The sequence below is a fragment of the Thermobia domestica genome, chromosome 13, assembly GCF_964235325.1.
Source record: "Thermobia domestica chromosome 13, izTheDome1.hap1.1, whole genome shotgun sequence".
NCBI lineage: Eukaryota > Metazoa > Arthropoda > Insecta > Zygentoma > Lepismatidae > Thermobia > Thermobia domestica.
The window spans coordinates 155,493,368-155,520,121 of NC_137466.1; the positions used below are offsets into that span (position 1 = coordinate 155,493,368).

The 26,754-nt window shown below is 36.6% G+C and overlaps 1 protein-coding gene across 1 annotated transcript in view; it reads left to right on the top strand.

Moving 5' to 3' along the window:
- Window positions 1-26,754, top strand: part of LOC145667827 (uncharacterized) — a 99,158-nt gene that overhangs the window by 25,966 nt on the left and 46,438 nt on the right. The window contains exons 6-9 of the mRNA XM_081735259.1: window positions 10,136-10,258; window positions 16,728-16,872; window positions 19,779-19,896; window positions 25,456-25,552. Coding sequence (XP_081591385.1) covers window positions 10,136-10,258; window positions 16,728-16,872; window positions 19,779-19,896; window positions 25,456-25,552 — 483 coding nt within the window. The remainder of the gene's footprint in view (window positions 1-10,135; window positions 10,259-16,727; window positions 16,873-19,778; window positions 19,897-25,455; window positions 25,553-26,754) is intronic.

Consider the following 26,754-nt stretch of genomic DNA (forward strand, 5'->3'; position numbering starts at 1 on the left):
ACCCATTGATTCAGGGTGCTATTCGCTATCCCACTTCCATGCGTCAGACCACCAGATGATTTGAACTATCTCATCAATATTTGTTCTATTGTCATATCACTCCAATTACCAGCCCACATTTTTTCGGTACGTCTAATTGCAATCTGTCCTGCGGTGACAAATTTTTGGAACTCTTCTGGTGTCAGTTAAGCATTTCTAAAAAGGTTGTGACTAGTTGTATTGCGAAGGCACACAATTTCAGGTGTTTGTTCTGTAATGTTAGTGATGATGATGTTACTCTCAAAATGACCCTGAAGCTTTTTTCGAAGGTTTTTCTCTAAGTATATTTCACTTTTTAAAGGTAGATAATCACGCAATCGTTGGAGTAATTTATTCAAAGAGTGTTGGCATTCACCACAGTCCTACAACCAACAAAAAAGTTTCTGAAGTTCTTCAGCCATTTCTTTATTCTCTGGCCGTCCTTTCTTCCCAAATGGTGGCATTTTGAAAAACTTTTGTAGCAGTTTTTAGTATCTGGCTATAATCGTTTTACGGGGCCTGTCCTCCGTTGTCCTGCCAACGAGTATTTTCCGGAGACCTGGACTTACCTGGGTAAGACGTTGAAGGACATATCCAAAAAGGGATTACAGAATCGTTCCCAAATTGCCCGCCGGTCTCAATAACGAGATGAGCATTAGCCACCGAGAGGTTCAGATGTTTCGTCTCGAAAACCTCACGGACGATCAGACGGTCATTCAGACCACAACCGCACACAAACATTATTCATACATACAACAAAAATACACTGGATTAAATGACACTACGCTTATTTATTAAAATACTATTTAAAAATAACGTATTGGAAAAACAATCACAAGACTTAACACTGAATATATATATAATTATTTTCATTAATAAAATCACACTTTGCTTTTTCACTACACTATAGCCCTTTATCACTTGTATATATCTGTATGGAAGATTATGATTAGGATTCCACTATAGATACTTTTCTCACACCGTTAATGCACATGGGGGACTAGCATTGTGGGAGTGACATCGGGTTGATCCCACGAAGTAATATGGTTGCTGCTCCACAAAATCCTTAAAGGTCGACGTTAGTCTTCACCTTAAATATAGAGATAATCACCAAAGTAGAATGAGAATGTTGGAGGGCGCGTTTATTACTAAGACGCACTAGATATGTGAACCTGGGATTTCACTGATTGGGGCTAGCCATAACTAGGTCTTGACTGGCTAATAACGCATGCCCCTTTGCACAGCATTATGCTTGATGCCCGATGCAACGTACGTGGTTGCTGCTCACAGTTACGGAGTAAAACTACCCGAACTTGGAGGTTCGAGATACGAGCTGCACTGATCGCCTGATCAATGTTGGCAGTTCATTCTCAAAAGCACTCAGGCTAAATCACCTGGATGTACATGCAAATCGAATACAAAAAAGACTTAACGTTAATTTTAGCCCACTGGCCACGACACACAAGACATTGCGATAACTTGATTGTGGAAACATAACGAACTGGCAAAACGATGTGGCTGGCGTCGTTCTGTCGCTCCAACACCTGGTGTGCTCTGGATCGCAGTATTTCCATAAATGATTGGAAGATACACTTAATTCAGTTCCAAATAACCATAGAACATACTCTTTACATATTAATAAGTCAGGGAGAAACACTGAGAGCCCTCGTCGTACACAAAAATGTTCTCACCACAAAGCAACGTTTAAATATATATATATATATATATTTAAGAAAGAAAGAATTTTTTGCGTCGCAGAATAAAGTATAAATCGAAAAATAATCACTGTCTTTACAAAATATACAGAGCGTCCACAAAAAATACTCCTATAACCTGGTGACGGTTATATGGCTTCAGCAGCAACTAAATTTATAACACTTTCCACTCGAACTGTCACATTTCGACCCCACTCATTATTACCAGAATTAACGTCACTCAAAATTGACTATTTGCTCTTTATGGATCGCACTTCGTACACGTTCCGTCGCTCCAGAGGCAAGTTTTTTAAAAAATTTTATATCACATTTCTCTCTACATCACACTTTTTTCTGTTTGAAGTCAAAGGTAGGGACACGAGATCTCAATTTTGCAATTTTTGAAGGAAAGTGTTGAACGAAAGCCACAATGCTGATTGGACGTGTGTAGTTCGTTACGACAGCTCACATGTATACGAACTGCTGCAGCATTTTCCAGTGTTTCGTGTAATCCATCTTTATGTTGAAGACTGCTTTTCACTAGAGTATCGATCCCTCGAGTAACCGTTACTGTTTCATCTTGTGACAGCAAGGTCTTGTTGCAAATAAGACATACTCTTCCATCTCCGCAATACAAAATATTTTATCAATTACTCAGAAACCTCAAAAATACAAAGGATAAGTACATTATTTTAATTACAGTATCGACCAACATTGAAAGTATACATAGAAAGATATCAACACAAATAAACGGTTCAAAAATTTGTATTTTATTCATGGTTTAACAACTCAGCAATTTTAAAATAAAATTCACAATAATAAAATATTGTGGACATATTACACGCACAAATTTTCTGTTAGTCTAGTAAATACGCACAACGAATAGGAAAATTCCAAGTTTCTGTATCACGTTCCAATTAAAATAACAGTAACAAAACTCTTAGCTGTAAAGCTTTTAATTCAAATTTACTGAACACGTTTGCCTGTTCTATAAAGTATTCATACGGCTTCTTGGTGAGATGCGGCCAATTGTTTGAGGAACACTCCTCTAACGAACTATTATTACATAACTACATAACTAAAGTAAAAAATGTTACTTTGTTGCATAACTATCTAATTATATATAGAGAAACTTAGAAAAAAGATTGAAAAAAATGACATTTTCTCATTTTTGATTAATATAACTCAGAGGAAATGTGAGATATATGTAAGACATTGCTACATAAACATTTTTCAACAATTGTTTTGTAATTTGGTGCAAAAAGTACCTTTCTACGTTAATTCTGTGAGAGTTTATAGGCATTTAAAAATTACCCTATAAATTTTTACGGCGGCTATATTGATGACGTCATAGCTCCGATTCCACAGCCCGGAGCTTTGGAGAATTTTAGTATGTTAACTAGGATATGAAACTGAGACTATTGCAAAAGATTTAATCTCTCTCCTATTTTTTTTTCAATTTATTGCATAAAGGTCCTGGACTAAATAACTTGATAATCTGTTCCAGCAAAATGAAAAACTATCTACGTATTATTATTGGCAACGAATGGCATATATTCTAGTTCCATTAAAGTTGTTTTTTTCGATTTATTCGAAAACTACGCATAAGGATTAACTCTTAAACATCTCATTTTTAAACAGTATTATAATTAAACAAAAATTAAAGTCTCTGGGTAGTGTCATATTGAAAAATTTGGTGAGGTTATACTTCATTATCAAGCGTCATCATAACAGATGGCTTGGTTATTGTACAGCGCCAACTTTTAAGCTCACAAACAATATTTTATGTCGATTTTCTCGGAAACTACGCATGAGGATATTTACTCACCCATATCATTTTGTAATGGACGGCTTAAAGTTACAGTCGTGTAAATCACATTTTCTTCGTTTTTGAGGAATTAACGAAAAGGGTACTGTAATAAAGGGTCAGGAACAAACCACCTAATTCCTAACACCGGATGAGTTTGACCTGCACCCCTACTGTGTTTGCTGTATTTGTGTTGAGTTATACGAAGTGCCACTACGTGACGCATTCGTCTAACAACAAAATTTTCCAGATGCGTGAATGCCGCCTATAGAGGGCAAGGATGTTATAAAATAGAGGATCTGCCCATACGTATCTTCATCATATAAACTCAGTAAAGCCGAAAAACAATCGAGCATTATCTGAGCCAGCACGTCCGATTGGCTACTCTTATTTCCGCCACGATTGTTGGGTCGAAACATTGCGATCTTAGTGGCGCTGAGTGGGCAGAATAGGTGTGGCGAAAGTATGACGTATGGCTTCAGGATTTTGTTGTATGGGCAGATCCTCTACTTTATAACATCCTTGATAGAAGGACTCTAAGACTGGAACTTCTACTGCCATCTATTGACAGTTGAATGAAACTCTGATTTACAATTTCTGTTAACAGTTTTACTTACTATAGATCTGGTTATGAGCCTAAGAGCTTAATTCCGCAACGGTTTGTGTCAGCGCAACACAAAATCTGTGTCTGGTCACTATACTAGTTATTGACTTCTGTGCGTTTGCTTTGCGGTACACTCCGCAAGTTTCCGAAGCTGGTACGAAATGTGGCCTTAAGTCTGTTTTTGAAAAACTGACTTGCACCACTGCAACATTAATCCGTGCATATTTTTTATCTTTGGAGTATTCTTCATTAAACAGTAATAATATTGTACTGGTAAAAATGGAGATATAGATGTCAAAATTTTGAATCCTGCATGACGGACTGTAGTTATTTTTGGTATGGTAACAGGCTATTACTTGCAGCATAGTTTTACAAATTCTAATTTTTTGCAAATTTCACCTCAAAGGCAAGAAGCACAGAGGTCGTTTATTGCATGTTTCTTTTGAGCGACTCCGTGTATAGCCATGAAATTTAGTAAATGAAAGCTTTTGACATACACGTACAATCAGGGCCGTGCTGGGATACTAATGAGGGCGGTGGACAAGTCTACTAAAAGGGCGCCCATACAAACGGGAATATATATCTGTTTTATATCTGTTTTATTATTAACAATCACCAACATCTGTTTTATTATTAACGTAAATAACTAACCTCGAATCGAAATCCTCTTTACTACAGAAAAACTTTTTAGTCCCTGTAATAACATTTCTGTCATATAAAAAAAAGCTAAATGTATCAACAACTTAATATAGCACGCCTATGGACGCAGGAGGCTCATTGCCGCGTTTACAAAAGCTCTCCATTTATTTCTGTCCTTAGAAAACTGAACACAGTTTCTACTTTATATTTCAATCTCTGCGAGAACCATTTTACTATTGTCCTCCCATCTGCGCCTCGGTCTTCCTAACGGTCATTTTCCTATTTGGATTTCCAGTTACAACTTCGAAAGCGTTTCTAATTTCTTCCATTCTGGCTACATAACCAGACCATTTGAGCCTCCTAGACTTGATGGCCCTAACAATGTTTGGTAAACGATATTATGCAGTTCCTCGTTATGAAGTTTCCGTCTTTCCCCATTCCCGTTCCTTTTGGAGTTCGAATATGGGTTTAAGAATCTTGTTTTCAAATACTTTCAGTTGCGATTTTCCCTCAGAGTCAGTGACCATGTTTCGCAACCATACAGCACAACGGACATGATTATCGTTTTATATTTTGAGCTACAAATTCCTCAACAGAACTAGCGACAACAAAAGATTTTTAACTGAATAATAGCACAAAATCCCTGCTTTCAGTTGACATCAATTTTTTTTAGTGATTATGGTTTTGGTGTGTTAATAATGATCCTAGATATTTGAAAGTATCCACTTTGTCGAAAGAAAATATTATTTGATATTTTAACGCATCCATAAAATGCAGTATTACGATCCCGACAAACTCTCTGCATTTATTTAGTTTTCTCTGCATTTACTTTTAAGCCTATATCCCTGCAAGCGTTAATTAAGATTTCTGCATTCCTTTCTATTGTTCTATCATTCCCTATTAAATTTACATCATCAGCATACGCCATAACCTGGCAAATACAATTCAGCTCTAGTACCTGATTGCTGCCTTTGATTTTCCTTATAATGTTCTCCAGAACAAAGTTAAATAATTATGACGACAACGCATCTCCTTGTTTCAGGTCATTCTCAACGTGAAAGCTCGTGAACAAGAATTTTTCTACTTGAACCTTACTTCGGGATTCATTTAAACATATCTTAATTAATCTACCTTTTTCGGTATTCCAAATTCTGTAAGCATGTTGTACAATGTTTCCCTCCTACCAGAGTCTAAAGTCAATAATTGATGTGCCAGGATGTTGTATTCTCTCATTTCTTTTCAAGTATTAGTCGAATGGTAAATATCTGGTTGATAGTTGATCGATTTTACCTAAATCCATTCCGATAATCTCCAATAATTTCATTTGCGTATGGAATCAATCTTGCTAATACAGTGTTTAAGAGGATTTATTGGATGTTGACAGAAGCGAAATGCCTCGATGATTATTAAATCTGTTTTGTTGCTTTTCTTCTGAACTGGAACAATGATTGATTCTTTTCACTCTTGTGGTAATTCCTCCTTGTTCCAGATAATGAGAATGAATTTGTGTATCTTGCTCTATAATTTTTCCCCTCCAGCCAAAATTAGGTCAACCAGAATTTCGTCTACACCCGGAGATGTAGTGTTTATTTTTTTTAAATAGCGATTTCAATTTCTGTCTGGTTAGGTTCTGCTGAATGCATTTCACTTTCTCCACGCGCATTAGTTTTTCGCTATGTGTTAAGCAAATCGTCAAAGAAATATTTCCATCTATTTAAGATGCTATCTGTATCAGTGAGAACTGTTCCTTTAAGTTTCTTTAATATATAAGCACGAAGTTGATGGCCCTTCTTAAGTTCGTTGATGCATTATACATGTCCCGAATGCTTTTGTTTTCACTATTATCTTCAAGTTAATTAATTTTAACTTTCAAAAGTCGCGTTTCTTTGTTCTAAAAGTTTTAGAAGTTTTCTGCCAGATGACAATGAAATTTTATGCTGTTATCTTGTTTGGATTTTGTAGCCAACGCACTTTCTTCTGTTTTCTCTTCTCTGCTACTATAGTACATTCCTGGTTGAACCATGGTTTGTTCCTACATATTTCTGCGTGCTCCAATTTTTTTTTCTGAAATTTTTATGTTATCTCTAATTTCAACCAAGTATCTTGAACACTAGTGCACTCCGAACCTTCTAAAACTGAGAATCTATTCGACACTTCAATCTGGTTCCCCTCTCACCTGACTCTCCTCTTTTTAAAAAACATACCGCCCCGTTTTCAGATATTGAATATTTCCTTTATTCAACGATAGTCTCTCTCTTACTATCACAATCAACTCCTCTGAACGACTGAACATCAGTTGTGCTAGACTGTTCTTTTCTGTCTATTAAAACATGATCAGTTTGAATATGTGTTTTTCCATCTTATGAGGTCCAAGTATATTTATGAATGTCGCGATGTTGGAATTTTGTAATCTTCACGATAAGGTTTCTGGATATTGCACAGTTCACGAGTCTAACGCCGTTGTCACAACCTTCCTTATGCAAACAATTATTCCCTATAATCGGTTTGAAAATACCCTCTGGTCCTACCTTCGCATTGAAACCGCCTAACAGAATTTTCATATGGTATTGCAGGAGATGATCAAATGCCCGTTCTATTCTTTCGTAAAAACTGTATTTTTTAAATCGACATCCTTATTTTCTGTTGGGTATGTGCATTTAAAATAATAATATTACACCACCGATCATTAAGAGAAGTAAAAGAAAGCCTATCATTAGCAAATTCAACCTATGTAATTGCTGATATTACGTATTCGTTTGTGAACGGAAATCCCTGTTTCTAGTTGGTAATTTTTAATTTGTTCCCCGTAAAAGAACGTAAAATTTCCCGACTTGATTCCTCCATTTCCTTCTCATCTAACTTCCGATATCCCACTAGGTCCAACTTCTATTTCTAAACTCATTTTTTTTACAAATTTTAACGCGCCTGTCCTATAGAAACTTCTTATATTTTATGTTCCAAATCTCATGTCGATTTTACTTTGCGATGTTCGTGCCAAGTTATCAGTTTTGATCCAAGGATGCTGCGAACTTATCTGAAAATCTTTTTTTTTTTTTAATGGATGAGGTTGTTAGCCTCACACCAAATTCTCAAGCTGGATTATCACCCCTTGTCTGTCCGCGACTGCTTACTCAATATATTCACAGCTAACTTCTATATCCCAGAGGCCTTCTCCTCGATCCACAACTTGAGAACGCGCCGTGCCGTTGTGACAGGAAGACCATATTTTACGGAAATTAATACAGCTTTATTTCAGAAATACAACAGGTACTGATTATCCGAACACTGCTTTAAAACACACAGGATCAATCAATATGCTCGGATGTATGGATGCATATTAAGACTGAATGCTTCGATGCCGTAATAATCGTAAATTAGAGACTAGTGTCAGTGTAGAATTATATAAATTCATCGTACATTTGACTATCCGAACTATTCTTGATGTATCACATTGTTTCATTTTATAGGTATATAACTTTCTGAAAGTATTTGAGAACAAGATCCTGAGACGAAAATTCGGACCCAAGAGGAACGGGAATGAGGAATGGCGGAAACTTCATAACGAGGAACTACATAATTTATACGGTTTACCCAACATCGTCAAGTCTAGGAGGCTTAGATGGGCAGGTCATGTAGCTAGAATGGAAGAAAGTAGAAACGCTTTCAAAATCTTGACTGGAAGACCAATCGGGAAACAACCATTAGGAAGACCTAGGCGCAGATGGGAGGACAATACTAAGATGGATCTCGCAGAAATTGGAATACAAAGTAGAAACTGGATGCAGCTAGCTAAGAATAGAAGTCAGTGGAGAGCTTTTGTGAACGCGGCATTGAACCTCCGGGTTCCATAGGCCATACAGTTAGTTAGTTAGTTAGATTATACTCTTTACCTGTTCTCTGCCAATAGCAACTATATGAATTTATAATACAAAACTGAAATACAGAGAATAAAATTAAAAAAAAAAAAAATAATAATGTGATATTTCGCAGGGCATCTTGTGTAAAGGGCGCCTTGTATTCTTCACAGGTTCTGTACCACCAGTCAGTATTTGAATTTATTAAACAAAGCTGGTATACAGGATAACTAAAACCACTTATCTATAATGTGATGTTTCGTAGGGCGCCTTATGTAAAGGGCGCACTGTACCTTTCACGGGTTCTTCGCCAACAGTAACTGTGTGTATTTATTGTAGAGAACTGTGCTATACAGAAGAGTAAATAGCATCGTTCATCTTTGATTTGGTCTCAGAAGGGCGCCTAATGTAAAGGGCGCACTGCACCTTTCACGGGTTCTTTACCAATAAAACTGTAAGAATTTATTGCTAAAAACTTGTACCTTTATTTATGCTGTGATATTTCGTAGGGCGCACCGGGACACGGGCCTGCACGGGCCTGCGTACAATACAAATACACTATTTACTTGATTGAATTTAACATGACAGACGTAGTGAGACAGAGAGAGAGAGAAGAAAGGAACTTCGTGAAGTGTCATTGTTATCATCTCATTTGTTTGATATCTGAACGAAATTTACAGTACTTTGTGTATTGTGGTTATTTTGTATATTATAACAAATCATTCATTAGAAATGATTTATATAATATCTAATTAATGAAAATTCAATCCGGAGGTGAAAGAAGAATGAAAATTTCCTTTTATAATAAAAAAATAAAAAAATACTAATAGTATCATTACGGAAATATTAGTTTGAAGATCAACACAATTATTGCTATTGACAATTGATAAATCATTGACAATAGTGAAGCAGTATGGAGGCTAGCCGCTATTTCTTTCAGCACAGCGTATCTCTGCACCCCCTCTGGCAGCATCTACTAGGGCACATGCCCTGTTTCCACCACCCTAGATGCGTCTTTGGCGCCAAGGTTCTCAGCTCTGAATTAAATCCTGATCCTGTTTTCCAGATGTTTTGCTACCAGTCTAATATTTTCTTTATTCAGTTTTTCTAAGTTTGAAAGAGTGGCCAATCATTCGAAACGGACGAACTTTCAGGATCATAATGCCAACAATTACGCTATGGAATAATGAGGAATTCTGTCTTCACCGGTGACATTTGATATGACAAAATGTGGTTTCCTTTCCTGGCCAATGGTGTAATATTTTTTTATTCGTCTGGACGTATAATAGATGTGTTATTTTGGGTGGATTAAAGGCATTATTTTCTTATTCACATTGTATATTCTTAGTGAATTTTGCTGTTGATGGACACAGAAATTAGCTAGCATTTGCATATACTCGTAGTCAAATTATACTAACTACTTCATTGAATATTAAATTATTGTAACAATAATTTAATTTCTGTTATACATCATGACTAGCTCAATGACTGAAACAAACTTCCTCCTTTATTTCTTCAGATTAAAGATGGCGCTGTTAGAAGAAGGAGGAGGAGGAGGAGCCCAGCTTCTGCCTACGTGACATTTAAACAATTTCAAGAAATATGGGACCATCCATTTGGGTCGGATGACTACAATAATAGAGTAAGTCATTGAATAGTTAAAGACCAAAGTATAATTGTTTTTTTACCTGTATGTTTTATCATTCTTTATACAGTAATACCACGATTTACAATATTCCTTTCAGAAAGTTACTTGTATCCTTGTTGGTATCCTGAATCGAATTTTCCATATAAAATAACAAAAACTTCATTAATTTATCCCTCATTTAAATAAAATTAAATAGTCAATGTGCAATGCTATTTTATGCAAAGGTAGGTAACTTTCATTACAAGTAACAATTACAAACAGTGTTTCTTCCAGATATGTTTTTTTTGGGGGGCACTGCACCCTCGGAGCTCTGAGAGTGCCCCCCGTAGAAGACCAAAATAATAAGTTTATAGTATAATAAATAGAATAATAGCAGCAGTTCCCCCCCCCCCGCGGAATGCTAAGTGTGCACCTCCCGAACATTATGTCTGAAAGAAACACTGATTACAAATATTGCAATACTATGATAGACAGAACAATTAAATATGAATATGAATCAATGTAATCATTTTAAAAAGAAAATAAATTGTGGATAGATCATTTTACGACTGAAAGTATACGATATATTGAAAAGCTATTACCGTCAAAGATTCGCAAGATACGCTAATTATTTTTTCTTTATTTTTCCAGAAAAATAATTAAATATTTCAGAGAAATTCATTTATTCATTTTATTTTAGATGTTAAATAGATTATTTGGGAGGGAGTCGTGAAGGGGAGACCGCACTGACTAATTGCTTCGTTACGTAATGGAGCGGTCTATCTCTAGCTGTAATGAAATGAAAGTTCAAGTTTTTACGTCCCACGCCTATACCATGTAGGCTAGATTTAAAAAAAAAATCAATGGATATGAAAAAGCTAGAAATTCAAAATGTAGGAAGAAACGGGAGAACCGCGTGAAAATCCACGGGCATGGTGCTCGGGTGACCAGGAAGATCATTGTTTAAATAAAGCTCTTATACTCAAGCCTTCCCGTATCCACGGGGGAGTCTAAGGGGCCGCCCCTAAAATTTTTACTGGCTTCCCTAAACTTTTCACGGTAGGCTTGCAAATAAACTATAATATGGTTGGATCCCCCCCGAACTTTTACCGGGCCCTCTCTACATTTTTGGGTTGGTTACCGGCTTGCACTCAAATGTACTGTACATACATTCTCAGACACAAAAATTTCATCACACTCCACTTGAATATTCGCTCTCAAGTTCGAGTTGTTTTTTTTTTTAACGAATATCAGGTATAATATTTCACTTGAACCATGAATTAATCGCAAAACGAAACATTCGTAAGCCAATATACTTGTCTAATAACTTTAAAATAATACTTCCCGGCTCTAACTAGTGTATATTCTGATTAAGACTAACCATTTTCGTTACGACTAGTCTTTCAAAAAAAAAAAAAAAAAAAAAAAAAAAGATATTACGGTCAGCAGTAACATCATATCAAAGTGCCTATTAGAGAAATGTAGCAGAAAACGACCGGTTCTTAACTCTGTCATCAAGCAACAATCATTGATAAGAAAATAAAGTATACTTCCTAGAAAATATTAACATTATCAACGTGCACTCTACAGATGAATTATTTAATTTATAAATGATCATTGTTTTCTCCAAATTTTGAGACAAATTTAATTAAATTTCACTAATAATTATCTCAAAAGATTTCGAATTTGGAGCAGACAGACTAAGTTGGTCACTTTCTAACAGATACGTTAAAAAAGTATGTCACTATTTTGTAGAATGGGTATTTTTGTTTCGTTCTTTCAAACAAATAGAAATGCCACGTGTACACCATATGAAGGAATTTGGTTTGGTAGTAAAAATTTCTACAACTTCCGGTTTCAGCAGATAAATTAGAGTGAAGAGGAATATATATATATATATATATATACTAGCAGCGTTCACCCCGCTTCGCTGCGGTCACCCCGGAACGCAATAAACTTTGTTACTTAGATAATTTTTACTTTTTCGCTTTCAAGTGATATGATAAAAACCATAGAAGATTGCAGTAAATCTTAACATTATATCGCCTGTCATTTATGTTAACCCGCCCCGCTTCGCTGCGGTCATCCCGGTGCTGGCATATTGTAAAAGTGTCTGTAAAAATAAGCAAATCAATTTAAAAATTTTAAACAGAAGATTCAAGCTATTTTCCGCTGTATATCGCCTGTCATTTATGTTAACCCGCCGAGTGACACGGTCATGCGGGTTGCATATAAATACGTTTATTTTTACCTATGATGAACTAATAACAAAGGATTTGTACGTTATGGACACTTGAATGGTCAATTATCTCAAGACACTGGTAATTAAAAATTAAAGTGATATGATAAAAACCATCTAGGGTCCAAATCCTAATAACCCCCCAAAAATGAAAGAAATTGGTTCAGCCGTATTAGCGTGATGAGCGGACAAAGAATTGTACGTTCTCTTTTTTATATATATATATATATATATATATATATATATATATATATATATATATATATATATATATATATATATATATATATATATATATATATATATATATATATATATATAGGGGGCCGCGGTGGCTCAGTGGTAGAGCGTTCACCTCTGGTGCTAGGGATCTCGGGTTCAAACCCTGCTCCCGCTAAGTGAACTTTGTGGTGGACAAACACCGTGTGCGTGGGTTTTCTCTGGGTTCTCCCGTTTCCTCCCACTTTCTTCATTCCACCATTTCATTCATTACTCATTATCACCGTCTCCTTTAGCCTAACCGGCATAACCGTGGGACGTAAAACTCAAAATTTCATTTCATATATATATATATATATATATATATTTCATGGGATGTTTATTTGATTGCAGAAAATCATCTTACGCCATCTATTAGGCCTACTGTTTTACTCTATATAGTGATCAACATTAAAACCGGAAGTAATTGATTTTGTCACTTCTGGTTTGAATAGAGGATTACAAGAGAAGATGGTACGCATTGTTAGAACACTAAAGGGATGCAAGGGATCTCGCTATCTTGCTATATTACAATCCATCTAATGGCAAGATGTGTAACTTGTACCACCTCTGTTTCAATATTAGATAAAAGTGGTCTAATTCCACTTCACATGCCTCACATGACGTACTGCAGCCGTTTGGTCTAAGTTATGGACCGCCCTGCTAGATGCATCCGATCTAGTTCCTCAATCTTGGAAGGCTTGTTCTAGTGCACGCTGTGCAACATCAAGGTATATCCCTTAACCTTAATTCGCGTAACCCCTATTCTCTAAGGGAGTGGGATACGCCCACTGTGCGGCCAGACTGAAATCCTGAATGCTTAGCAGTTAACCTACTGGTCGAGGCGGTCCAGGTTCCGAGTCAGGTCCTCCCATGCTGTACAGGCATGGTGCCCGAGTGTTGTAAGCAGTGTTCGAAGTAAAAAAAAAAAAAAAAAAAAAAAAAAAAAAAAAAAAAAAAAAAAAAACAGAGGCGGTATGTTTTATTACGATTTTGACTCGACATACCGGCTATCTACATGTTGAAATACAGTGAGCGTATATTGCCAAAAAGATTGCATTTCTATTTACATAATGACAAAACCATTGGAGTGCTTCTCTTCCTTAACGCGATAGGATGTGGAGAGACTTTGAGTCCCTCCAACAATTGTCTAAAAAAATTTAAAAATATCCCTTTATGTTGTATTATAGAGAATTATACACAAAAATACTCAAAAACTGAATGAAAATATTAAGGATTTCCTGTGGGAAAACTCATGGCCTCCCACTCGACTGTGGGGTATTCCAAACACACGGAAGGTCCGCCCCCACAGCAGACAACCCCTAAGTCCGCCCATGCTCAAAACATTGCATTTATATGCATTAAGACAAAAAGACACACACCATACATAACAAAGAAACAATTCAATATGGCACATCAAAATATAAACCAGGTGAACTTCTTTGAAGACACCTCATTTTAGAAACAAAAGGTACGAAAAATCTAAGAGAAATGTCGTTGTTGTCAATCTAGAAATTATTTCTACATACGAAATAAAATCTTTTTATGTGCAAAGCTATTTGTCAATAAAAATGGATTTATTAAAGGTATTTAGCATCTACTTTCCAGTGACGGTATGTTTTAATCATTGAAAAACCAGAAACGGTATGCCTTTATCACTGAAAAACCAGAGGCGGTATGGCATACCACCGCATACCGTCTCACTTCGACCACTGGTTATAAGGCAAACTCACTTCTCGCCCATGCTCGCCGTTGCCCAGATTCCTGGGATAAGCTCGCATAAGTTACAAAATCCCACAGTATGGCCACAGCCCAGTACACTCCAACACAGTCCGAGAGCCGCAAGGAGGTTTGTTCAATCCCGAACCTTCCTACCTCTAATTCTTCACTTCGCCGTTCTCGTAGAGGTAAAGCGCACACATCAAGATACTCCACTATCTTATCCCAGATCGAATGGTAGATTTTAAGTCACCATTGGAGTTTCACGCCAGCCCTTTATCCCGCAGAGCTTCCTCCCTTCTACTGGGATCAGAAACCGATACTCAGATACCTGATATAGGCATTTTTCCCCAGTCACCGTTCAATCCTCTTGCATGCAGTAAACTGACATTCCCTTCCTAGTAGAATTGTCCAACCAATACGGGATTTTCTCTAATTACGGTAGGGGTACACCGTACATTACCAGAGCCAATGACTGAGTAGACCGTCTGCAAGCAGACATGATCATTCTGAGACCCCCCTGGTAGGCTCTACCAAGCAATACGGACTATCTTTAAAGTGTTTAGGTACCACGTACACGTTGTAGCTAGGCTATTTACCGAACCCAATGGTAAGTATAGGCCACTGTTGGAAAAAATCCACCACACCCTCCCTCGGTTCAAGCAATACGAAATTTCCTCCATTTATGGAAAAGATATACCATATATTACCAGATCCCATAGCTGATATAGACTGTCTTTCTTGAAAGACAGCGGCGTCTTCCCTGGTAAGAGTCGTGGATCCTGTATCCAGTGAAAAGGAAGAAGCTTGAGACGAAGGCTTGTTTCCACTACCTCTTTTACTCTTGAGGTATGAGTGTGCGTTAGGATACGAATGTCCCTTCTTGGACCCAAGAGCACGCACGAAACATTCTTTGAGAGCTGTACTTATGTAATCCTCCGATCAGCGTTGGATTCGCTACTCTGGGTACACCAACTACCCCTTTTTCATGTGTGTTGTGGTACCACGTAGGCCTAGTCTAATCTCCCGGACTTCGAATGATACCGGTAGGGGCGGTACTTTCCACTACCTACTTCGATGGGACCGTGACGAGATCACTTGTACTCTTCCAGATCCAATGGTATGAGTTGTTCCCCCGTTTCGAAGGATAGCCGAAGCTTCACCTTCAACGGGAGGTTGTTACGGACGTAAGTCATCGTTACCAGTTAAGATGTTAACAAGTTGACTTCGTTAACGAACTCTTCCAAGGTAATCATTCTAAGTATCAATTGCTTAAAACAGAATTCAAAAATTCACTTTCGCTCAAGAGTTATCGTGTACACTAACGGAATAATGTACAGTGCCGGTCAAAAGTTTAAGACAACCTCAGGTTTCAGTCGACCTTTTATTTTGGTGTATTAACTTCTTGGTACAGACACACACAGGCACCGTTGTCGAAAGCATAAAATTTGAAAACAGTTGGATAGCGGTCTGAAAGACACTACAAATAAGGACGCCCATTAGTGGGGGCAAGGTAGGGTGCTCGGCCCCCTAGAAGAAATTGTACTTCGGAATATCGAAAACTCAATTGAATTTTTAGAATAGTTACAGCAAAATTTGAAACTATATTTGAAATGTCGCTTATACTTGCCCCCCTTGGAAACCACAACATGGGCGCCCTTGTCTGCAGACTATATGTCTAATTATATTTCTGAAAATGGACACCAAAAAGGGATTTTGAAATTGTTATTGCATAATGAGAATGTAATACTTGTAGTTATTACACAGTGGGCTGAGAGATGAGGCAGATTCAGGTTTTATTTGAAAGATACACACATCAGGAACAATGCTTTTTTCTAGCTTTTAGGTATATTAACGTCTACAAAGCCAAGTAACAATATTTTGTGTGTACTATATTTGTATACGCCCTTGTGTGTTGATATTGTCACCCAATGAAAGCGTACATAAAGTGCTAGTTGTTGCCAATTCTACGAGCGACAATTGATTACACAAGGCTTTCGAAAACGCTTTTCAAAATAAAATTACTTTTTATTTTTATTTTTTAAACTTTTATCTATCCACAAATTAAAAAGAACTACAAAACAATTACAACTTGTTTTTCTTTCAAATTTATGTCATTGGATTGTCCCCTTATCTGTATATCTTTCGAATATAGATATTATCTCATCTTACTTGTGTGATCCTAATTAAATGGCGAACTCATTTGATATCAAATCAACGAATCACCATAGTAGTCTGGTTTACAACTTTTTAAATCTTTGTTCGCAGATTGTTTGGAAGGAGTATTTAGATGTAATGTTTCAAGGAATGAGCAAATCCGTTGATTTGGAGAAAGACCAGATACTGGTATTAAACTACCCGTATTTTATGAGACTACCTGAATTGTTGAACAATGTTACCACGTTGACAATTCGTAAGTAATTGTGATTTTTTTTTAAATTAACTTGTTTTTAAACATCAATATGAAATTTTCTACCGTTATGAAACAAACAATCATAAATTTATGTATATGTATGTCGAAGCCCGTATACACAATAACACGTTCGTAAATAAGAGCCTAATAATGTTCAAATAAAATAAGGTGCACAAATTAAATAATATTTTATGGAGAAAAGAAACATCAAAAAGTTAAAAATTTTATCAGAGTTTAGTAAATTGTCTAGTTAAAAATCAAAGTGTATCTATTATTATTATTATTATTATTATTATTATTATTATTATTATTATTATTATTATTATTATTATTATTATTATTATTATTATTATTATTATTATTATTATGTAGACAGTGGCATGAGTTTAAATTACACATCAGAGGGAAAACTTAAAACATTGCTAAGTTTGAATTCACTTTTTTTTTTTTTAAGTTTCTTTGGTGATTTGACTAACATTTCCTTCCAAATTTGTGTATAAAATGTAGTTTCGCTATTTCGTACTTAAAAAAAAAAACACTACACTGCTAAATGGATGTTTTGCTTGTATATTATAAAAGAAAAGAAAATAGGATATTTTATTTAAAATGTGAGTATAAAATATACTATAAACTTTTGTCGACGACTCTCTAATCAATCATATAAAATCATGTAAAAGATTTACATTTGCTTGTTTGTGAGTGGGGTTTGCCACTTTTCAGTACAGCAAAATTGGAAACACACTTATCTAATATGTACAGATCATAACTTTCTTATAGTCAAATTTGTGTGTAACAATTTATCTATCCATATTTATAGAAATTAAAGTGACTATTTTTGTAACTTAATAACTCTTGAACCATTCGATCGATCTCTATCAAATTTTCAACATAAATGAGGCTCGGCCCTGGGATGGTTTTTCTCATTTCACTTTGATGTTGGAACTTAGGGGAAGGGGAGGAGGGGATACACATACACACACACACACACACACATTTGAATACACTGAAAACAACACAATGTCCGTACCTCATCATGTCAAATGGGTTCTCAACGTGACCTGTGACCTTGATCTGACAGTGACCTCTGACCATGACACTTGATTGACGCATATTTGGTCGGCTTGCGACATAGAATCATACCATACAGCCTTTTTTTTTTTTTTTTTTTTTTTTGTTATCACTTCGATTTACGTTTTCTCATGCTTTTTCAGAATTTACCATTGCAATCCCATAAGGTAAAAATTGAAATTTGACCTTTGAACCAATATCTCTTCAATCTTTAATACAAGTGACATGCCTCTATGGCGAAACAAAACTTATGTCCTTCATCTAAAGTTACACCAAATTGCACGGCTTTACCTCATACCACTTTTGCACAGTGAACAAATGAAATTGACACACGAATTAATCAACCCTCTGTGTGTATATATATATATATAACTGTAAAGTCGGTTAACGTTCTCGTAGAGATCTGCTATTTCTCTAATGCGTGTTTACGGTCACATAGAATACATTTAGGGTTTGTGCATATCGCAACATGAAATTACCCAAAATAATGGACACCATTATATATATATATATATATATATATATATATATATATATAATATATATATATATATATATATATATATATATATATATATATATATATATATATATATATATATATATATATATATATATATATATATATATATATATATATAATGCAGACACCTAGTGATACAAAGTCGGAGAGTCCTGTGCCAGATATTAATAGGGTGTTGGTCCCCATTTTCCATCTATGACAGCCTGCACACGTCTAGGGAGACTTTCCACCAGTTTTTGATATATGACAATAGGAATGGATGTCCAGGCGTCCATCAGAGCTAAAATGAGTTCTTGCAGGGAAGATGGTCGTCTTGGCTGGCTACTTAATTTGCTTTCCAACTCGCCCCAAAGGGCCTCAATAGGATTGAGATCAGGGTATTGAGAGGGCCATTCCAGTTTCTGAAAGCCCATTTCGTCAAACCATAGCTATATAAGTCTCGATCTGTGACTGTAGCAGTTATCCTGCTGGAAGAGAAATGGTCCCCCCTTCCCGAAATATTGCCATAGAATTGGAAGAGCTGTATTGTCCAGAATGTCCAGATACTTCTTAGAGTTCACGTTTCCCACAACACGAACTAAGGGACCGAGTTCAAACCATGAAAAACACCCCCACACCATGACGCTACCACCATCGAACTTCACAGTCGGCACAATGCAGTCATTGTAGAAGCGCTCGCCGGGCATCCGCCACACTCAGACCCGTTCATCGGACTGCCAGATTGTATACCGGGATTTGTCACTCCACAGAATGCGTTTCCACATGTCCAACGTAAATGTCGGTAAGCTTTGCACCATTGCAATCGACGCTTCGCATTTTGGGGACTGATATTTGGCTTGTGAACGGCTGTACGACTATGGAATTCGAGGTTTTTAACTCGCGACGAACAGTCCTGCTGCTAGCACTAACGCCAGATGCACTTTGAAACTCCTGTGTGATTTCTATCAACGAGGACTTGCGATTTTGTTTCACTATACGTTTGAGTGTTCTTTAGCTGCGTTCAGTAAGTATTCTTGGCCTGCGACTTCGTTTGTCGGTCGTTTCATTGACTCGACGTTTCCACTTCAAAATTGCAATAATAATAACTTTATACCTTGCAATTTGTCATTTTACTCTATTTCTTGTTCCCTTATCTTTGTATATTGCCGTCATACATAATACAATAAACGACATATAAAATAGAACAGAGTAATTTCAGTAGTGTATTATTATTTGAATGACTTCAAATATTATTCTCATCCAGATTTAGGATTGCGTCTCTACTGAGGCTCTTGACTAGGATATTGTTATAGATTTTTTTGTCATTTAATTGCAGAAAGATATCTTTGGTGGGAAATTGTAAATGAACTTGCGCCACACACGACACGTTATATGAGAGAGCAGAAGACTACGTTGATTAAAAAGTTCTACCCTGATATATTGCCGACAGCTAGGTAGGTATCAAAAGCAGGTATGCATATACGAGAATAATCTCAAAATTAAGATCTTCTTTTTTTCTTTTTAGAAATACAAAGAAACATTTGTTTTCAATAATGTTTCCCACATTTTAAACCTTGTACTATCGGAATTTCGGTCCATGCAGTGTTGTAGCGTTGTGGCAGTTTCCATATGCCCATGTTATACCAGTTCGCAGCAGTGATGCCAACCTGAAGCAATATGAAATCCCACGTCGAGAGGCAAAAAATTCAATTTTAGTGTGAATTTCCCACATTATACTAATTAAAAGTATGCTATAATATTAAAAATTAAATTTATCTGTAACTAGCAGCGTTCACCCCGCTTCGCTGCGGTCACCCTGGAACGCAATAAACTTTGTTACTTAGATAATTTTTACTTTTTCGCTTTCAAGTGATATGATAAAAACCATAGAAGAATGTTAACATTATATCGCCTGTCATTTATGTTAACCCGCCGAGTGACACGGTCATGTGGGTTGCATATAAATACAGTTAGATTTAGCTATGATGAGCTAACAAAGGATTTGTACGTTATGGACACTTGAATGGTCAATTATCTCAAGACACTGGTAATTAAAAATTAAAGTGATATGATAAAAACCATCTAGGGTCCAAATCCTAATAACCCCCCAAAAATAAAAGAAATTGGTTCAGCCGTATTAGCGTGATGAGGTAACAAAGGATTTGTGCGTTCTCTTTTATATATATAGATAGTCACTTTTTTACAATGTTTAAATGAATAAGCCGCAAATTTCGATCTTTTTGAAAAATCCCATATATGATGCTTATTATTCCTTTCCGAGAGATTAAGGTCAAAAACTCCCACGATATGGGATTTTCCCCACAGGTTGGCACCACTGGTTCGCAGGTATGTGTTTGAGGAAGCATTGAACCTCATCTTTCACCTCGTCGTCCTAGCAGAAGCCGCGATCCGGCCAAATGTTCTTTCAACGTAGACGTTGCAGACAATGGGTGATATCAATAAAAATAAATAACTAGTCTTGAGAAATCCTGCTCGAGAATCGGAGTAACTACTCCTCCCTCAATTTCGTATCAATTAAACAAGCCACTACTCAAGTCTAGACTGCTCCAGATTTATGAACGTTCACTCGCGTTTCCTCTGTGCGTAGCAGTGAGTCGTATCAATAAAAGTAGTAGTTACTAATTTATCCCATCTGTCGGGCGGTCATTTCGTTGTGATTAACCTATGGCGCAGTATCCTAAACGCCATGGAAGGGACAAGTAGCAACGACAGTTTCAATCAAAGTGCATTTGTGGATATTATATAAGAATTTCCAGTGGTACTTTCAAAGTAACAGTTACCAGAAAGCAAACGAAGAAAAGCCGAAGCTTTGAAGGCAATTACAGTGAAATGCAACGAAATATCAAATACATCTACGACTGAGACATACATCCAAAAGAGAATCTTTAATATTCGAGCAAGAATAAAACAGAAAAAAAGAAAGAAAACAAGAAAGTAATACTGAAACCTTGAGAATGAACCTATTGAAGCTGATGGATGTTGATTCGAATCCAGCAATATCAAGATTAACACTACAAACGCATATCACGTGTTGTCCAAGGCAGGCCCGTATCCAGCCCCCCCCCCCTAAATTTTCGCTGCACCCCCCTAAAATTTTCACGGTAGGCTTGCAAATGAACTATAATATGGTGATGAACTATAATATAGTTAGATCGGGCCCCCCTTAACTTCGGCCGGGCCCCTCTACAGTTTTGGGCTGGCTACCGGCCTGGTCCAAGGTCTTCGTAGATTGTTTGGCATTAAGAACGAAATCAGACACTTGGTTCCTTTGTTTTCTTTTTTAAAAAGTTCAGCCAGTCACGTCATAAAGCACGTCCATCTGATTGTGTTTTCCACACCATACGTGTCCCCTTTCGCCTTGACATAAACAAAATACATTCACATGTATACCCCCTTCCTATCAACGTTGAGTTGAGTTGATTTTGAGTTTAACGTCCCTTTTAGTAGCGAGGCTATATGAGACGGAACCTACTGATTAACGTGGAATCCGAACCACATGAGCTCCCACCGGGAATCGAACGCGGGTCTCCCACGCGAAAGGCATGTACGCTAACCGCTTAGCCACGAAGGAACTCTTCCTATTAACGTATTCGTCTCCAAAATACTAGATTTCTTCATTGTCACGTGTGTATAGTCAAGTGCTTCGATTGCATCCGGAAGTGTATATTGTTCTTGCCACTATGCCTTTGCTGTTTGCATGTTACGCACACTTGCCGGCAACAATCCAGTTTTCAGATTTCGCAATAATCGCATCCATTACACTTGTAGTAGTCATAGACACACTATTTTGAGCCACATCATAATCTGATACTCCGATCTGGAATCCAGGATCATTCACGTAACTAAAGAAAACCCGCATCTTTTCGTCATTACGTAGTGCGCCATTCCGATTTTCGGTTAATTATCCTAAAAAAAAAAAAATGTCCTAACCAGTCTACATCTTCTTTCATGAACCTATAATGTTTTTTTTTTTTGTAATCATTTGCAACATTTCTATGCAGCTTGTAACTTTTTCTACGCTGCAAAACACTCATAAACTCTGCCATATTTCGCATGGAGTCACCTACTGAGTTTGCTTCACAAATTTGGAGAAGTTACTTGCGTCACAGAGAAGTCTCTGATTTTAATTGATAGGTCTATCAAACGCGGAGTAGTTACTCCGTTCGAGAATAGAGGTATGGTTTCTCCAGCCGAGGTCAGCCGAGGCAAGTAGTGCTCAGTTCTCTTTTTATTGATACCAATGCGAGTAACTACTTTAAAATTGGGAATAATGAGCAACTTGTCCGTTTTATTGATAATCGCCCAATGGGTGAAAGAAGGACGTGAAAGTAGGTTAATACAACAGAGGGCATAAAGATGTATAAGAAGTTAAACAAGAGTTACGAAGGGAAACTGACTGAGCAAGGGGAGAGTTTTACAAATGAAAGTGGGAGGACACAGAAAATTAAAAATATCAAGAGATGTTGGTATACGAAGAGCATCTATAGGACTTCGTGGGGAACAAGGGGGTATTATGATGGTAATATAAAATTAGAATGGAAAGGTAGTGAGCAAAAAGAATGAAGTCTTACGAAGATGGAAAGTGTATGCTGAATACTTGTATGAGAGTAAGGTTAGACCTCGTCGCTTAGTTAAAGTAGCAAATGAAGTACGCGAGGATGAAACAAGGTTTAATCTTCGGGATGAGTTTGAAAATGCTACATGTGTCCGATTAAGAGTGTAAAGGCAACCAGGTTAGATAGTATACTAATCAAATTTATTAAGAATATTGGAAACAAATTAAAGAAAGAATTGTTCTGACTCTGGATTGAAAAATATATGAAACAGGAGAGTAGCTAAAAGATTTTCTGAAGATGATCATGACACCGTTGACTAAGAAATGGAACCCAAAGAAAATGGGGACTACAGAACTATCAGTCCGCATATCGCATGCGGCAAAAAATTATGCTTCGAATACTGGTTGAATGGAAGAACAAATTTAAAAAAAAAATGATAAGGAACGCTCGGATTTAGGAGAGATAAGAGCACACGATATGCAATTGGCTAACAGGTTGACTGCCAAGGTGATTTGATTGTACTGGTCCCAGGAGGCCATACAATTTCTTCTTACCTTTGGCTCGATTATAGATAGTTATATAACATTTTTGTCTCGCGATGTTTTGTTTCTCCCGAAAATGTACCAATGGGAGCTGAGCACCATATGTGATGCTCATGGTCTCACAGTAATTTGCGACAATGAGCATCATATATGATGCTCAAGAAACTGGATAGATTAGTAATTTGTGATATCAAACATGAGCATCATCTATGCTGCTCATGGCCCAACAGGGAAATAAGGTGAGCACCACATATGATGCTCATGGTAGTCAACCTTAAAGGTAATCAGTGAAGGATTTTGTAGAAAAAGGAAAATATTTAGTATTTATTGATCTAGATAAGGCTTTTGACCGCGTGAGCTGGGAATTGTTGATTGAATTTTAAAGAAGGTTGGGGTGCAATGGCAAAATCGAAGACTCATAAGAAACTTATATATGAATCAAAAAGTAAGTGTTAAAATGACGGAGAAAATGACAGAGAAGAGTGGAACTAGAAGGGAAGTTTAAAAGAGATTATGTCTTTCGCCGACGTTATTTAATATATATTTAGAAGAGATAATGAAGCAAAGCCTACATAATGAAGAAATATTTCGATATGGGGTAGAATGATTCGGTGTATACGGTTTGCAGATGCTATGGCTCTTGTTGCAGAATCTAAAAAGAAAATCCATAAGTTGTTAGAAAACTTGAGGAAAGACTGTGGAGAATATGAAATGAAAATTAAGTAAGAAAGACAAAAGCTATGGTGATTGGAACGAAGCAGTCGGTATCAAATATAGAAGCAGGAGGAAAGAAAATATAACAGGTGACTAGTTTTCGATACCTGGGTGTAATATTAGTGTTAACATGAAGGGCAAACGGGGAATGAAAGCAAGGATAGCAATGACGAAAGAAGCATTTAGGAGGAAGAAAAATATATATTGTGGATCCCTGCACAAAGAATTGAGAAAAAGAGTCATAAAATGCTTGGTATGGAGTATTGCATTATATGGGGTAGAAACATAGACATTGCGCAAAAGTGATGAAAAAAGCCTAGAGGCCTCCGAGACGTGGGTTAGAGCAGAATGGAGGGAATGACTAGATCGAACGAAAAACAACTGAGAAAGTGTTAGAAATAATGGGAAAGAAAAGGACAATTTTAGATATAATTGGAAAGAAGAAAAATTTGTTTTGGATATTGACTAAGAAGGGACTATACCATGAGAGACGTGCTCGAAAGTCTGGTGGCAGGAAAGAAAAGGGGAAAGCAAGAGAGAGTACAATTGATAGACGGTATCAAAACAGAAAATTCGTACGTAAAGACCAAAAAAAAAAAGTTGGCTGAAGACCGTGGTGTGTGGAAACTTCTTAGCTGCGAGAAGTGACCTGCCAATAATGGCAGACTACTTATAATGATGATGATGATTTGTTGCATTATGTGTTGCAATTATGTTGATTAAGCAGAGAGTAAATTCAATTCTATTGTTATCAATTATTTTAAAGCAAAGTATGTATTATCTTGTGTGCAGGGTTGCCAGATTTTCCAGAGAAAAAAGATAAGACTATCAGCAATATATATGATATTCAAATATAGTTTCACAAGGCAAAATGTGCCAGAAAAATGTAAAACTTATGAAGAAAACTAAGATCTGGCAACCCTACTTTTATGGTAATTTGCCTGTTCTAACATTTTTTTTAAAAAATTGTAAAAATTTAAGCTTCATTCAGACGCGATGATGATTATGTACTAAGGAGTATAGCTATTACAGAAAGATTATTTTAATATTAAGCAACTTTATATCTAATCTAAAACTTACATCAGAGTGTCAATATTTTTAATCACCGGACAGTTTCGAGTTATCTTAACACATTTTACTCATGCTTCTTATACTGTATTATTGACCTATTATTTTTCAGATCCATGACCTGCGCTGCAGTGGTAAACAAAATGATGTCAATGGCCGTTAGCTATGCCTATGCTGAAGAATCGTACGTCAAGAAAATAAGGAAAAAGGTAATAAGATAACATGTGAATGCAAAACCCTCATGTATGTATGTATAACCACCCGCAGACAGAGGCATTTCCCCTCCTTGTGCATTTTCAAAATGGAATAACTTGTATAGTCTGTTGCTCTAATGAATCTGAGAATCAACATTGGAATAAATCGCTAATTTTTCATGTCATATTTGATTACTTGCAAGCAGGAACCTAAGTTCTAATTTCAAGGAAGATTCAGTTATTCTAAATACATGTCAAAACATAATGGGCCTTATGCAGAGACGTTTTGACGCGTGATTAGTGCCACACTAAAGAGTTCGACTAACATATGCTTCATGCAGTAGTGAAGCCTTTAGTATGATGCTAATAATACGTCAAAACGACTCTGCATAAGACTGATTAAGTTTGCTAATCGGCTTACATGATCCGAAGTTCTACCAAAAAAAAAAAATAAATAAAAAAAAAATAAAAAGAGGAAAAGAAAAAAGAAAGAAAGAAAGAATACTACGTAGGTTTCCATGTTTTCTAGCACAGTTTTAGGGAACGTTGACGACTAAAAATTATTTAAATATTTCCATAACGTAACTTTTTATATAGATAGTTCCTTCCAGTTTAAATATTATATTGTTTTGACGTTACCTGTATCTTCTTCCTTTGTTGTATTCCTACTACAACAGGTCAAGTCTTGTTGCCTGTATTGCATACAAACTGTTATAAACCCTACGAAGTGCACACGAAAAGTACGTGCCATTTTGATCTAAAATCCACGTTTTTGTCATTTCAAGAAAGCAACTGCGGCGTCGGAGACTTCAATCCTGCATCTCTAAGCAGTAGAGGTTTTGCTTGCTATGTGATAGCAGTTGAGTCATTGTATCTGAACGAGTAACACGTATTTCTGATACTGCTCGTGGACATGGAATTTTCGGTTGAAAACGGGTAATTGTGAAATTTCTCACTGCAGCCGGACATTGTGCAGCCGATATTCATCGCCAATTCGAGGGTGTGTGTAGTGGTAATGCCTTTATGGAAAACACTGTTAGGAAGTGGGTGGTTGAGTTCAAACTAGGGGAGTGTGAAGGAGGTCTGGACGTCCAAAAACAGCATCAACTGACGTTAACATTGCCTTGTTGAAAATTTCATCATAGAAGATAGCCGTATCATGTAGGAGATTTATGATACATTGGGGCTAACAATGGGGATAGTAGAACAAATAATTA